At 48.6% G+C, this 15,397-nt stretch overlaps 2 protein-coding genes across 2 annotated transcripts in view; one reads left to right on the forward strand and one right to left on the reverse strand.

Moving 5' to 3' along the window:
- The first annotated feature begins 2,877 nt into the window (after positions 1–2,877).
- Positions 2,878–4,913, forward strand: MRPS34 (mitochondrial ribosomal protein S34). Its single transcript, XM_010180101.1, has 3 exons — positions 2,878–3,195; positions 3,730–3,772; positions 4,624–4,913. Exons 1-3 carry the CDS (start codon positions 2,878–2,880, stop codon positions 4,911–4,913), a joined length of 651 nt encoding a protein of 216 aa, XP_010178403.1.
- Positions 4,914–9,160: 4,247 nt separating this feature from the next.
- Positions 9,161–15,397, reverse strand: part of MAPK8IP3 (mitogen-activated protein kinase 8 interacting protein 3) — a 34,106-nt gene continuing 27,869 nt past the window's right edge. The window contains exons 19-25 of the mRNA XM_010180100.1: positions 15,168–15,316; positions 14,200–14,371; positions 13,961–14,074; positions 12,537–12,575; positions 10,528–10,707; positions 10,158–10,301; positions 9,161–9,628 (exon numbers count right to left, since the gene is read on the reverse strand). Coding sequence (XP_010178402.1) covers positions 9,507–9,628; positions 10,158–10,301; positions 10,528–10,707; positions 12,537–12,575; positions 13,961–14,074; positions 14,200–14,371; positions 15,168–15,316 — 920 coding nt within the window. The 3' untranslated portion in view covers positions 9,161–9,506. The remainder of the gene's footprint in view (positions 9,629–10,157; positions 10,302–10,527; positions 10,708–12,536; positions 12,576–13,960; positions 14,075–14,199; positions 14,372–15,167; positions 15,317–15,397) is intronic.

The raw sequence follows: 15,397 nt of genomic DNA on the forward strand, positions 1-15,397 counted from the left end.
GGGCCTTCCCCCTGCTAGCAAAGGGGGGTGTTCCGTGAGCGTTTGTGCCAGAGGTGTCCACAGCACTCCCAGGGTAAACGGGTTTTCCTTAATGTTCTTTAATCTTCTGGAGTCCCCAGCATAAGAACGACATGGGCCTGTTGGAGTGGGTCCAGAAGAGGCCACAAACATGATCAGATGCTGGAGCACCTCTGCTACAGGGAGAGGCTGAGAGAGTTGGGGTTGTTTAGCCTGGAGAAGCGAAGGCTTTGGGGAGACCGTATAGTAGCCTCACAGTACCTGAAGGGGCTACAGAAAAGCTGGGGAGGGTCTTTGTACAAGAGCATGTAGTGATAGGATGAGAGCTAATGGTTTCAAACAGAAAAAGGGTAGATTTAGATTAGACATTGGGAAGAAATTCTTCACTATGAGGGCGGGGAGACACTGGAACAGGTTGCCCAGAGTAGTTCTGGATGCCTCCTGCCTGAAAGTTGTTCAATATGAGGTTGGATGGAACCTTGAGCAGTCTGTTCTAATGGGAGGTGTCCCTGCCCATGGCAGGGGGTTTGGAACTAGATGATCTTTAAGGTTGCTTTTAACACAAACCACTCTATGATTCTATGATTGGATGAATGTGAGATTTTGCCTTAAACAAAATGAAGAACCCTGTTGCTCCCTGGGACACGGTGCTGCCAGGGTGCCAGCTCTGCAGGGTATGTGGGTGCCAGGAGACATTTGTGACCTGCACTTGTATCTCCCTGTGACCTCTGTTAGACCAAATGAGGAGGTGGTAGGTTTTAGACCATGGTTTGCACTCACTCTCCTGCTTGTAGCAGCCAGCAGATGCTGGCTCTGGGTGGCAGTTGTAGAGTTGCATCAGATTTTCCTGGTGACGTGTTGTGGTTGGTGTTGCCCATCCTTTCTGTGCATCTGACTAAGCCAACTTCACAATTTTCCAAGCATTTTTGTGTCCTCTTCTGCTCTGTGCCTCCACAAAAAACTGAGTGTAGGTGCCTTAAAAGGCAGAGCTTGATACCTTTACTCCATCATCCTAGATAGGAGCTGCCCACTCTGCACCCTGTAATAAGTGACTTAATTGCTCTGCTTTTTTTCCCAAATTTGGGTGTATTGAGGTTGAATATCTCACTCTGAATCAATGTTTGTCAACTTAATCAGGTATATCCTTATTACAAGAGAGCTGCACCATAATCGGAGAAAGTGTCCTATTTCAAGAGCACTAACAGCCTTTAAATACGTGTTTTACTTGTTTTGTTGTGAAGCACACACCCCCTGCCTCTCACTGTTCCTCTACACATTGATCTCAGCTACTGGCAAAAAAACAGTGTCTGTATGCCTGAATGCCTTTCAGCCAGGGCCTCCACAGCACTACTGGAACGGAAGCATTTCCTTCAGTGTAAGGTAAGGATTTAACAAGAAAAAAAACCACAACCCCTTTCTTCCAACAGGTTTAATTTCCAGCCTGTAGCAAAAGTCCAGAGGCTATTATAGCCAGACCAGTAGTGTTTTTCACTCCAATCCGTGCTGCAGGCAGTGGTTCCTGCCCTGATGGCTGTGCTGTGTCAGTGGGCTGCAGCCAGAGCAGTCACTGCAAGGGGAAGTTTGTCACGTCCCAGGGAGTGGAGTTACAAGACTCAGCTTCTGCTCTTGTCTCAGCTTCTGACTCTAACTTGGAGCAGTGCTTTAACCTTCCTGAAACCCACTTGAATGATTTGCCCTCTGGCTTTGGAAGTTCCCCTCTCTAGGGCCTGAAATAGGTGAATCTGATCGAAGAGATTTTTCTGTCTCAGGCTTTCAGTTATTAAGCTCCATCTGTTGTGGTTTAAGCTGGCAAGCAGCAAAAAGACACACAGTCACTCACTGCCCCCCTCCCTGGTGGGGTGCAGGAGAGAATTTGAGGGGAGAGGTAGGAACACTTGTGGGTTGAGATAAGAACAATTTAACGATTGAAGTCAATCAAACTAAAATAATAATAGAGAATCATAATAAAAATAGGAACAATGATAATAAACCAATCATATATATATTATTCTATGCAGCTCACGCAGCTCTCATGTATATACTCAGCCATACTCGGCACATGCAGCAGTTACTGGCTGTGCGCCAGCGAAGATGCGATGGTCAATGGCAGGGGAGGGGTACGCTTTGGGAACCAAATGATGGGCGAGACCCTCTGGAGACAAGACAGAGTGCAGGACCAGGGCAGTGATCCTACCCCTGTACTTGGCGCTGGTCAGGCAGCACCTTGAATCCCGTGTTCGGTTTTGTGCCCCTTACTACAGGAAGGACGTTGAGGTGCTGGAGCATGTCCAGAGAAGGGCAATGAAGCTGGTGAAGGCTCTGAGCACAAGAACTATGCGGAGCAGCTGAGGGAATTGGGTTATTCAGCCTGGAGGAGGCTGAGGGGGAGACCTTATAGCTGACAACAACTATCTGAAAGGAGGGGGTAGTATGGTGGGTGTTGGTCTCTTCTCCCAAGTAACAAGTGGTAGGACGACAGAAAATGGCCTCAAATTGTGTAAGGTGAGGTCTGGGTTGAGTATTAGGAAAACTTTATTCACTGAAAGGGTTACCAGGCAGTGGAACAGGCTGCCCAGGGAAGCTCTCGAGTCACCACCACGGAGATATTTAAAAGACTTGTAGATGCGATGCTCAGAGACACGGTTTGGCAGTGGACAAGTTATGGTTGGACTCGATGATATTTAAAATCTTTCCCAAACAAATAGGTCTGTGATCCAGTGACCAGAGAGGGCATTCGAGCCCGTCGGGAACAGGCTCTGCCCGGTGCCGGTGTAGGGGCGGAACGCTTGTGACACCGCCACACCGCCGCCGGGCGGAGCGGTTTCCGTGTGACACCGGGAGCGGCCGGATACCGCCGCTATGGCCCGCAAGAAGCTGTACCGTCCGATCGCCGCTATGGCCAAGAAGGTGCGGGAATACCGGGAGCTGAAGAACCGACCGCGGGATTCGCAACGTTTCGCTTTGGATTACGAGACGATGCGTCGGCCCCTGACGCAGAAGCGGTTGCCGGTGAGGGCCTGGGAGGACGCGCGGAACGAGCACCGGCTCTTCTCGCTCCTCTCCCGCCTGCCCCGCTTCGGCGTGGGCCGCACCGTCACCCGCAAGTCCTGGCTGTGGGAGCACGACGAGCCCTGCTACTGGGTCATCACCAAGGTGAAGGCGGACTACACGGCCGAGGTAATCCCCACATTGGTGTCCCAAAAATCATGTATTTGACTGTATTTCCGCACAGAGGTGTGTGCTAGGGGGTAGCTCCACAGAGCCCTCCTCCAGATACTGGCGCTTTTTTATACACCAAAACCTGCAAAACTGCCTCATCTCTGTGAATGCCAACATCATTCGCTGCTATGACTGGGTAACTAAGTCTGGGCTTCCAGTTAAAGTGGTAGCAAGTGTGGTTTTTATCACGCCTGCTCTGTGAGAGCGGGCTTATGTGAGTAGAGGGCTTTTTCTTCCCTAGAGGTGGGGTTGTACCGTGCTACTGAGGCAAGTTCACACAAAGTTTACCTTCTCAGTTGGTTACTGATGTGCCAAATAGCTTCTGGGGGCCTATATACTCCAGTCAAGGATGCACATGTGTTTTCTTACACCAGGGTCTCCAGGTGGTTCTTGCCATAGTGCAATCCTGTCTTAGAATTAACGAGGCCCACAATTTGCATCATCACCCAGACCCCCTTGCCACCCTCGACGCGTTCTTGTTTTCTTTTGCAGAACATGGATCATGGAAGAGCTTGGGGCTGCCTGACCTTCAGAGGTACAACCGGCTGCTTTTCCTACACTGGAGGTCTGGGGAAAGCATCTGCAGGCAGGACCTGGGGGTACAGGAGGGTGGGGGAATGGTGGGAAAACCACAGCCACATACCTTTTTCTCAGATCTGCCAGTAAGAAAAGGTGTCTGTGTTTTAGTTTTAAACACTGGGCTCCAGCCCTCACAGAATGTGTCTCTGAGGAATGCTGTGGGAGAGCCGGTGTTGGCTGACCACGGGGAAGGACAGCATGATAATGGGGGTTAGATGAGGTGGCAGACTGGTTTTGAGACTCGGAAAGGAAGACCCAGAATGAACATGAGGGTACTCCACATAAAATCATCGGTAAAACAGGAGTAGTGGCGAGTAAACTTATATTACTGGGATTTTAAATTAATGCTCAAAGGTGAGCGGGTTAATTTCCCTTTTTAAAGCTGCTTTACATTAGGCATATGTTTGTAACTTACTGGAGTTTCTGAAACATTTCTCAAAGGTTTTAAAGTTGTTGGGTATTTTTAATGTTAAATTTCCCAGGGAACTTTCATCAGTGTAGAGAGAAATTACTCTTGTTCCTTAGCCATGGACTTTTTAAATGAAGAGAGGGTTGTTTAAATTAAGAGAGGGCAACCACAGAACTGGAAGGACTTGCCCATAGTCCTTTCAGCTGGTTTCTGTTTTGATTTCTGAGGACAGAAGTGGGATCCCATAGTACAGCAGGCAACGTCCAATCCTTTAAAAACTTCCTTTACTATTGCCTGTTGTAGCATTTTTGATCCCTGAGAGTTGACACTCACTGCATTTCCTGGATGGAGTTTTTTGTCGATAGTGCTGTCCACTGGTGTTCATCATCTTTTCTCAGGCAAAACTGAAGAGGAAGTGAGAGAGATCGAGAAAGTCATGTACCACGACTGGCGTGTGGTGCCCAAGCACGAGGAGGAGGCCTTCAAGAAATTCACCCCTGTGCCAGAGGAGACCATTCGGTACCTCCCATACCCACCTCTGCTCCGAGCCATGATCCTTGCACAGTGGCAGAAAGAGGGAAAACCAATGACAGAGGAGCCAATGATTGATCTGGAAAAGCTCCTGGTCTCTCCCCATCGGAATCGGAGCGAAAGATCAAAGAAAAAAGCTGCAGGGGCACCAGTATAAAGACTTGTGCCGTGTCCTGAGCTTCCTGCGTGCTCTCACTGAGTGTTGGAAGCACGTCGTCTTACAGAAGACGCCTTTACCCACTGCGATGTGGTGTCCCAGTTTCCTAGTGCCCCAGCCCTGTACAGTTGCCTCATCTGAAAGGAAAGGTGCAGATGCATTCAGACTTTTTTCCATCACTTTGGTCTCAGTCAGCAGAGGAACCTCCTTGGTTCTCTGTACAGTCTGAATGCATAGCTCCTGTCATCCTGCTACAGTTCTTTGGAGCATAATTTCCTTTACAGCCTGAAAATTAGGTTAAGAACATTTTTCAGATAAGTTGGGTCCTACATAAATCACAGAACAATGACTGAGAATATCACATTATTTCAGAGAGCTGTGTACAAATGTATCTACTAAAGAAAATAAACATATTCTTATTTCTGCAGCACAGTTCTAAGAAACCCGGTATTGTTTTTCAGTGCATGTACATCATCAAAAAGTGCAAATGCAGTCATTCGCTTACCAAATACAGACACAGCATCAGATTCCTCTTAACTGCTGCAGAATCATCTGGGTTACTTACATGTGATGGCAATGAACAACATGGAAGAACAGTGTGACTTGGGATAATAAACTTACCCAAAGCTGTCCTTTGAGAGACAGCATTCCCAGAGACAGCTGCCAGGATGTAGGAGAATTATCCTATAAGGTATAGAATGGTTTGGGTTGGAAGGGACCTCTGAAAATCACTTAGTCCAAACCCCCAGGTCCAAGAGGTCCATCTAGGAGGAGCTGGAGATGGGCTCAGCTACAGCACAGCTCAGGCAAAGACTGAAGGCCCCAGCTGGTGCCTGAATGAGAAACCTGGGCCATGGCTGGAAAGGGCCCATGTATGGGTGGGGGCCCAGGTGGAGCTGATCAGGACAATCCTGGGGGTTGTCTTCCCACAGAGCCTCTTGTCCAATGGTGAGGATCCTGCTCTGGAAAGCTGTGCAGCCCCCATTTGCCAGGTGGTGATCCAATACCTACAACATGGTGGGAGCTCTGCCAGGACTCAGACCTGCACATTGACCCCCCTGGACCATTCAGCAGTCTGGGAGCAGTGTCTGAGGGATGGCAGCAGTGAGCCCCTTCCTCAGCTGCCCAGGTGGGTGCCCCCCATGGCTGCACTCCACCAGTGCCTTGCTCAAACCACTCCTGGCTGTGTCGAAGGGTGCAACTCCAGGGGTGTCGGATGAGCTCCAGGGCCTGCTTTCAGACATCACTGCCGAGGTGCTCCTAGCAACCCGAGGCACTGCCTGTTGTACTGCACAGGACCACAGTGCAGGCCATAGTCATGGAGCTGCTCAAGGCAGAGGCTGTAAGGAGGTGGCTCCCTGGTCTATTACTGCTATGTGCCAGCCTTGAATTAATGCAGTTCTACAAATGCGTCTAAGTGCTGCTTGGGACTGAAAGGAACTCGGGTCCAGCAGTGCTGAACATCACCAGTTCCTATGGGACTTTGTGAAGCATTACCCTGTATTGGCAGAAGACACTGGCAAACTGGATGTTGAAAGCTCAGCCTGATGCATTAATCCTGGCAGCTTGCCCAAATGGGACACCCCAAGGACAGCTGGAGCCAGCCAGCAGCTGAACCCCTGTCCTTTCTGATGCCGGCAGAAGCTGCAGAGCACACAGTGGCTGGCAGGAGCAACCCCTTCTGCGCTGATTCAGCCACACCTCATTTCTTGCCACTAAATTGCTGAACGGTGAGCACTTGAGCTGTGGTTCTTGCCCTGTTTTGTGTCTTGCTGTTACTGAAGACTGAGCAGAACTGCCGGTGCCATTGCAGGAACAGGACGCAATGCGCTTGCTGATGTTAACACATTTATTACATACAGAACAGATATGGTTTGTTGTTTGATAGCATAGGGGACAAAGCATGGGAACATATTCATACAGCAGTCTCTTTACAGAATGCCATCTTCAGACCAAACAGCGGAGTTTACAGGCCTTAAGACACTTTTTAAAATCCTTTTATAACATACAAGATACTTTACATACATCACAGTGGAGATATGACAGGGAAGTGTGTTGAAGCCAGTCAGTTCTCACCTTGCTGCCCAGCAGCCACCAAACGCCACGAGAGCTGTCAGCAGAGCCTGGTTCTACATGGCTGCAGCTGCCCCTCCTGGACATGTGCTTCTCTGGGAGGAAAATACGCACCGAGCTGCAACAGAAGCTGTTGGTAGAGGCCCGAGACAGGTTTCCTTACATTGCCAAGGCCCAGTGGGTGACAGGAGACTGAGTGCTGTCACTTTGACTGCTAAAACCAGATGGAGAACTAACAGTAGGAAGGAAGGATGCTGCAATTCTGTATTTTCCTATGGAAGCTGACAGAGCTAAGGAACTGGGGCTGATAGGGCTTTTTTTCCCCCCTTCAATTAGCCCAGATTACGAAGTTTACCTGATCCTGATGAACTGTAACATGTCTGTGGAATCTGTGGTCTAACATTGATCTTGTTAACTTGAACACACTCTGTTGTGATCCAAAGAGCTCTTCCTAGCAGAAAGCATTCTGGGGGAGTGAGTGGCACAGTCAGCAGCGCCCTGGTGAAATGTCCTTGCTGAAACATCGCACCGCGTGCAGGTGGCTGCTCCGAGCACCTCTTCACCACTGCCAGCCAACAAGCCCAGCGTGCCAACAGCTGGAGGACACCGTCCAGCTGGTTTCCTACCTCGGTGCAGATGCATGTGTCACCAGCACTGCTGACAGGCAGCACGGGCACCACGGCAGCTCCATGCTTTGGTGGCCGAGGCCTCTGGTCTCCAGGGGTGTCCTCTTGCCTCCCTGCAGGGGAAATGCACGCCCCAGCCTCTTCTGAACAGTGGATCAAAAATGCATTTCAGTGCTGCTGCTTCACATGTCACATGCTAGAGCTTCCCCTGGGAACACTGCTTCCCTGCAGCACATCAGCAGCTTCAGACCAAAACCTTGGTGGCAACCTGGGCCATGGTGACAAGCACAGGACACAGCTGGGAACCTCCCACAAGATGGGAGGCTTCCCCCAGCTGTTCCCATACTGATGCAGTGGCACAAGGACATTCCTGTGAACCCTGGAGTGCTGCACAGCTCAGGGACGAAATAATGTGAGCCAGGAGCTTCCAAATTCAGTGCTAACAACTGCTACTCGCTCTAGTCCTGCACATCCAAGAGGAAACAGACCTTGTCCTTGTGAAGACAAGACTGTTTTTGGTGTCAGAAAGGGAGGACAACCCACTGCCTCTCCATCTGGAGCTGCCATGGTCTGGAGCTCAAAACCACTCTCCCTGGCCCCATTTTTTGCTGCTTCCCCTGAAAGCAGGACACACACAGGCAATTCCCTAGCACTGCTTATACAACGAGGGCCATCAGATTTTTTTCTTGGGGGCTGTCAATTCTTATCAGGAGTCAGAAATTTCCAGCTTTTCAAACTACTTAGTAACAAAGTCAGTGCTCACAATGCTGGGTAAAAGAGGTCAGGAGGTTTGTCCTCAATTCCTCTGCCTGTGTGACCTCAGGCAAGACACAGCGGACAGCCACAGTTTGAGGGAAAACAGCCACCTCCTTCCAGCAGTTCCCGTGACGAAACTCAGTCTTATAAATCAGGGTAATCTCAAAGTGTTACTGCAGAATTCTCAGCATATCAACATCATCTGCAATCGCCTGTGTTTTAAAAGCCAACAATTGCTCTGCAGAGACAGCTCTCCTGAACCTTTCAGAATGAATTCAAGAGTTCCTTTCTGCCTGGCATTTTAAGAAGGGGAAGTTAAAAGAACTGCTGCCTTTTTGGCTCTTAAAAAAGCAAGGTTCCAGTACCCTTTTGCTACTACAGTTTCCAAAGGCCCTGTGGCCTCCAGGATCCAACACCTGCCTCCCATCTGAGGCTACCAAACAACCCTCTCTGGACAAACAGCCACCCAGCGCACGACTGCTGAGCCAACAGCAGCAGAGGAAGGAGAGTTTCCATCTGCAAGTACAAAGGATGTGTTCCCCACAGTAATGGCACTGCTGCCTCCTCCAGCCAAAGAGCAGAAGTACTGCCCAAACCCTGACCCTCCTTTCTACTGAAGGTTCCTTGGACCTGGCTGCTCTCAGTCTGTGGGACAATATTCTGTGCTTAAGGGTGGATAACGTGGAGAGTCACTGCTGAACTAGAAAGGATTTCTGCTAGGGTGCTGTAGAAGTTGTGATTCACCATCACTGCTTTGGCGGGGGACGTACTTCTTCTCATGCAGGTGGGAGTGAGGCAACGTGCTGGAGAACCTGAGCCACCACCATCCAGCTGCCAGCCCCTGGGCACTGGGCAAAGGCTTTGCACAGTTCTAGCTCCAAGCTTCACTTCAGCCATTTCTCTCCTTGTAGATGCCAGCTCCAGAGCAGAACAATAATCCAACCACGCAGAAAGCGCATGGGCCCAAGATGAAAGCTGCAAGTTCAAAGGTTAGAAGGGGGTCACAGTCTGAGGCAGGAGCCGCTGCAGTTGTCTGGGGTCGGTTTCCAGCAGTAGGTATAATGCACGCGTTCTGTATGTACATCTTGGCATTCAGGCGGGAGGAGGGACACTTACATTGGTGGGAAAGGAGAAATTCTCACTCGGGGATATATGATACCTGCCATACAATAATGTGGCTCCTTTCAGCCTTGGAAAGTACTGGCTTCACCTGGGTGGCATCTCCTGCATTCTCCTCTGTCTCATCATCTTCTCCATCCCCTGAAAAGAGAAAAGAGAGTGAAAAAGGCAAGAAAGAAAATCCCCAATTGTACTGCACTGAAATACTTCCAAAGGGGCCGATATCCCTGCTACAGTCTCAGCAGCCTAACAGGCAGCATGAGCCATCCTTTATGCCTGGAGAACATCTGTAGCAACATGGAGCTTTTCTGATGTAGGACAGTATGGATGGAACAAACCATCTCCAGCAGTAGGGAAAACCGCCCTACCTTCTGGGAAAGGCAGTGTTCACAGCACAGATGACCACAGTGGGCATCCATGTCTAGAGCCAGCAGCACAGATGGTTTTATTCTTTCCAAGGCCATTAATGCAGACCATGTGGCACTGCAGGCAGGGGCAGGGTTTGGCAGCCTTGTGCTGTGCTTGCTATCTGCCCTCAGAGCCAGCAACAGGGAAAGCAGAAAGCACTGCTTTTCAGATTTAACTCTCCACAGCAGTGATCCCTCTTCTCCACAACCATGGCCCTGCATCCCACCTCTCGTTCCAGATGCCTCCCACCACAGCCGCTCACCAATCCGGAAATCGATGTATCCTTCTCCTCCACTCAGCACCAGGACGTTCTTCAGCTTCTGCCCCTCGGTCTCTGTGGCTGCTGTGCTGGGGTTCTCCGAAGGGCTGTCCAACACGCTCCCATTCAGGGTTGCGAGGACATTGCCTGGCAGAGGACAGAGGTGCTGTCAGTGCCTCTGCTCAGCCCCCATGCAGTTATGCACACACACACCACTGGGCAGGACAATTCCTTCTGCTGGTGGAATCTGGAAGTTGCTGCAGTTTAAACTACTGATGTCTGAGCCACAGTGATCTGTGCGTGCTAGAAATGGCATGGACAGCTCCTGCAGCAGGACAAGACCCTCACGAGGAAGGGCCATGCTCATCCTTACCAGGCACAGAGACGAAGAACTTGACAGCATCACGGTGGCCATGGAAACAGAGCTGTGCCTGAGCCATGGAGCAGTAGGGAATGAAACTGCTGGCTGATTTGTCACTGTTGTCATCACCATACACGTGGATGACCCCACCGGAGCGGCTGCCCTCTCCAGACGTTGGTGAGGTCTTGTTGGCTACGGACAGGGAGAACGAATATTGTCAGTGACAGCTTTGAGTCCAATTACAGAAGGGACTCAATTGAAGAGACAATGTATAAGCCATGAAGGAAAACCTTTAAAGACACAAGTCTCTTTAAAGGTCCTATGTAAAGGATGTGATGGAGGAGACCACACTAGAGTATACAGTCCCTCTCTTTTAGGTTGGTAATGATCCACTCCTGATAAACTATTATTTTCTCATCAAATCTAGCACGTGGTTACTAATGAGGCACACATCCCTGGAGGTGCTAGGCAAGAGTGACCCTAGGGCAAGCTAGACAAGGTCTTGGAGGTGCCCCAGTGAAGGCCTCTTCACCAGCAGCAATCCTGTCCAGCCTGTAGAAATGACCCTACAGTTCTAGAATCAACCTTGGTCTCTCGTACCTGGTAGAGTACCCATAGGTGTCCACTGTACCCATGAGATATTAAGGGCACCTGGAGAAGAATTACTGCTATTTTCTGGATTGCTGAAGTTCCTCAGTTTCTGAGTCAAGTCCTTTACTCATGCCAAGCTGTGAGCACAGGGGCTGCTGAAAGCAGTCTCCAGGTCTAGTGAAGACCTCTCAGCCCAGTAAACGTAACAGCAGTGGAATGAGGTACTTCCTTAGTCCTTGATTCAGCCATGACACCAGAAGATCAGTTAACACAAGCAATGAACATCTGAACGATGTTCACCATCCACAGCTTCCAAGGATTTCAAGGTGGGCTCAGGGGCCAGCATCCCTCATGTCCAAGCTCTGAGAATGAATGTGAATGCTTCCACTCACTAAGGAACAGAGAGTGGTGCTCAGAGCTCAGGATGGGACATGATCTCCCTCTCCATGCACCCACAACAGTAAACCAGAAATTCCTAAAATCAGACAGCTTTCACGTCCTGTGAGAGACCTCAATTGCTTGCTTAATCACCTGCAGTTCTGTAGCTTGGCTGGGGCTGGATTTCAATTAAGTGACTAGGACAAAGGAGACTTTTACGCATTGGGCTCAAGCCAGGATGGTGAGACAAGTACAAATATTTTGATGGAAGAATGAGAATCAGTGTGTGCAGGGGGAAGATCCCCAAGATGAAGGCTCTTCGTACTTTGGTTTGCTGTGAGCAGCTACAACTGGATGAGCTCATCTGATCGACAGACAGAGCTGGTACTAGCACCACTTCTCACTTGGTATCTGGCTTCTACTGCAACCAGTATCAGATGCTTTAAAAAGAGGAGATGTATGTTGATAATGCTTAAAGACAGCCACAGGAATATCTTACAGTGAGAAAAAGATACTATTTTCTGACCCTGGAAAGGCTAAGGTAAGCAGCCTTAACAGGCACAAATCCAAACAATTCCTAATGTTTATCAAAGTCTCCTCTAGTTAAAAGTCTTGGTTGCTGCCATTGGCCTGGAACTGATGAGAGGAGCATCCTTGGAAAACCAAGGATGACCGAGGAAGACCTTGGAAGAACAGTCTACTCCTGCCTCCTGTAACTCTGACTGAAAGAACCTTTACAGTCCCCATCTCAAACCTGGCCTACCACTGTTAGGGTACTACTGATAAAGAATAAAGTACTCTTGATTAAAAAAAAACCACAAAAAACAGAAGGATGGCTGATGAGATGGATGAAAATAGTTTTAGCCATGGGAAATGGGGATATTTACATTACTGTCTCTGGTTCCTTTTCTCAGATGCAACTTAAAATGAAGGAGTGATGAGGAAAAATGGATGGAGAGAGCTGAATGGCAGGATGGAAGGGCGGGAAAGTGATGGCAAAGGAGAATGGGAGCAAAAGGAGTGAAAGCTGAAGGAGGAGGGAATGGACTTACCCCGGAGCCCAAGGAGTTGGCCTCGGTGGAGGACTACAGCTATGCACAGGCAAGGAGGAGTGGGAACACAGAGGGGCACAGGAAGAGACAGGGAGGACAGGAGAGAAGAAAAAATTATTACTGAGAGAAAATTTGGGGAGCAACAAAAACCCTAGAGAAACCACAACAGGAGCTACAGGCTCAGATCAGTTTATACCAACACTGTTCTTGCTCGCTTTGCTCTTATCTTACAAGGACAAATGTAAGATAAGATGGGAGAGGGACTGTGGCCACAAGGATTCATTGCTGAAATGTCTAGTGAGGCCTTACTGCTTACCAGTTTTACAGAAACAGCCGAAGATCATGCAAATGGTTTACAGCAGGGAACAAGCTTAACTCAGAATTAGAACAGCAGCCCCAGGAACAAATGGGCTTTAAAACAAGGATTCAGAAATGAGACCAAGATTGCAAGGTGTAAAGACAACTGTGTCACTGGCTTCCCAGTGCCAGCCCCGGGCATATCCAGCTCCACTAGCCTTAGACAAGGCCATCTCAGCCCTGGACTTCCAGAAGGATTAAAACAGGTTTGCCCCTGTTATACAGGACCCACTTGCTTCTCAGACTTCCTGCTAGCAGTGGTATGAAAATGTTCATTTGGCTGCTTTCTGTTGAAAGCAACTGCAACTCAAATCCTAGTTCCTATTATAATCTGGAACAGACCTGAAAAATTAGATGCTGACTGGCGGGTACAGAACAGGATTACTAAGAGCTTTAATTAAACTTCCAGCTCCAGAGATGCACCTATTAACTACCACTGCTGGGTCTTCTCACCAGGCTGGATTTGGTGTAAGATACTGATTTCTATTTGACTGATAAAGCTGAGCCCTAATTTGAGTAAATGAAGCTGGAAGTCACTTTCTGGAAAATATTGTTATGGAGATGTTTAGAAGTCTGTATCAAAACAAAATTTCAAGGCAGATCTTCCTGGTGACTTCTCATCCCACGGCCTCCTTTTGGAGACTTAATACAATTCCCAAAGCTTTGTTTCTCCTGCTTTCCAATAGCACAGAACCAGTTCACATCAATCTGCTCTGACAAGATCACGCTCAAAAAAGAAGACTGTATGGATGGTTGAGATGTCCTTCATCCCCCAAGAAGGAAATAGCTTCAATTGAACTGAAAGGGAGAGTAACAAATACCTACTTGGTTTTAAACAGGTTAAATCCATTCCACTGAGCACTGAATAAGGAAGAATTAAACCAAGTTCAGGACTGCTCATGCTCAGGGCTCTTCTCTCTGAACACTGCTATGATCAACCATGTGTCAGGTTCATCATCTGGAGAGCATCACCCTGCCAGAGCCATCCACCACACTGCACAACTCACACGTGAAAGCACTGGTTTTGTAGGGAGGGGACAGAAGTGCCTCCAATAATAGTCACTTACTTTCAGTCAATGGAATGGAGATGACGACACCGTTCCCTGTCCCCACCCAGAGGCGGTTGCCAGCAATGAGCAGGGCTGTGATCCGCACGAACGAGAAGCCCAGCTTTCCAGTGCCTGGTAAGCATATGGAAGAATTAGAGAGTTAGTTATGACTTTGGGCAAGGTCTGCTAATGAATTTTGATTGCTCACTGATCTCAGTAAGCAACAGACCATTTACTGACAGTCCCTACTGCCTCACCTAGCATCTTGCTGACGTAAGGCTCGATGTCAACATCTTGCAGATGTTGATGGCTGTGGGCATGGTAAAGCCTCAGAGTGGAGTCCAGGCGGATAGAAACCCACACTCCATCTCCGATCCATGCCAGCTGTCGCACCTGACTCTCCCGCCGAGGGTGGGCATCAAAGGATTTCTGAAATGCCAAATAGGTGGACCAACGTGAGTTTACAAAAGGTTTGCAATTATCTACACATCTACTCTATTTTTCTCAACTGAGATCACCAGTTTGGGTTTCAAAGCTCTTGGAGAAACTGTGTTAATGCCAGCTGACCTCAGAAGCTCATTGCAATATAGAAAAAATCCCTCACTTGAAGCAAAGAGTTGTACTGCAGCTCTGCAGAGATTGTGGTCTTCGCAGACCACTTCAGAAGCAAGAACATTTAGAAACCAAGAGCTGTCAATGTGCTTGGCAGAAAAGGAAAACACATAACCCAAGTATAAATTCCAAAGATCAAACTGCCTTGGCTCACTGATGTGATCTTCAGACGCAGCACTTCATTTCCCTTTGATTAGAATTATTCCAAGCACTGTCAAATAGGTTTGTACAAACACCACTGTATTGAATTTCAACCAAAAGGTGCTAAACATAATTTTTCTTCTTAGTCAAGTGGGATCACTGGGGTTTGCTAACTGTGCTCTTCCTTTGTGCCACAATGCCTACAGACTTAGAAGTCTTACATCATATATGAAGGGTAGCTGTAAAGCACACACATACATTTGTGTAGTATGTGGCCTCACAGACTCACTAGTAAAGGCAAAGACAGTGCTCAGTGCAGACTTATCTGAAGATTTAAGCTCTGCAAAGTGGTTCTGCAGTCGGCAATGACAACATAAAGGCTCTGCATTTCCATACACTGCAGCAGAAAACAGCTGTAAGAATAAATACAACACAAGCACGTGCATACATACACACACATTTGCTCCCTTACCTCAATCTGCATTGTCTTGGGTTGGATAACGTGGATTTTGTTCTTGTAGCCACACCAGACTCTATCATACACAACAGCCATGCAGCGGATGGAATGGTGAGTGTGACCGAGGTCCATCAGGTGGTAATTACTGAGATCCCACTGACCATCTGGGGTGGAAAACAAGTGTGGAATAATACATCCCCTTGATCACATGTCAGTATACAACAGAATCATCTACCTTTCCACGT

Source organism: Mesitornis unicolor, unplaced genomic scaffold, assembly GCF_000695765.1.
Source record: "Mesitornis unicolor isolate BGI_N332 unplaced genomic scaffold, ASM69576v1 scaffold26932, whole genome shotgun sequence".
NCBI classification, from domain to species: Eukaryota; Metazoa; Chordata; class Aves; order Mesitornithiformes; family Mesitornithidae; genus Mesitornis; species Mesitornis unicolor.

Coding starts and splice junctions, on each gene's coding strand:
- MRPS34 (XM_010180101.1), top strand. CDS start 2,878: ATGGCCCGCAAGAAGCTGTACCGTCCGATCGCCGCTATGGCCAAGAAG. Junction 3,196..3,729: donor AGGCGGACTACACGGCCGAG/GTAATCCCCACA, acceptor TTTCTTTTGCAG/AACATGGATCATGGAAGAGC. Junction 3,773..4,623: donor GGGCTGCCTGACCTTCAGAG/GTACAACCGGCT, acceptor ATCTTTTCTCAG/GCAAAACTGAAGAGGAAGTG.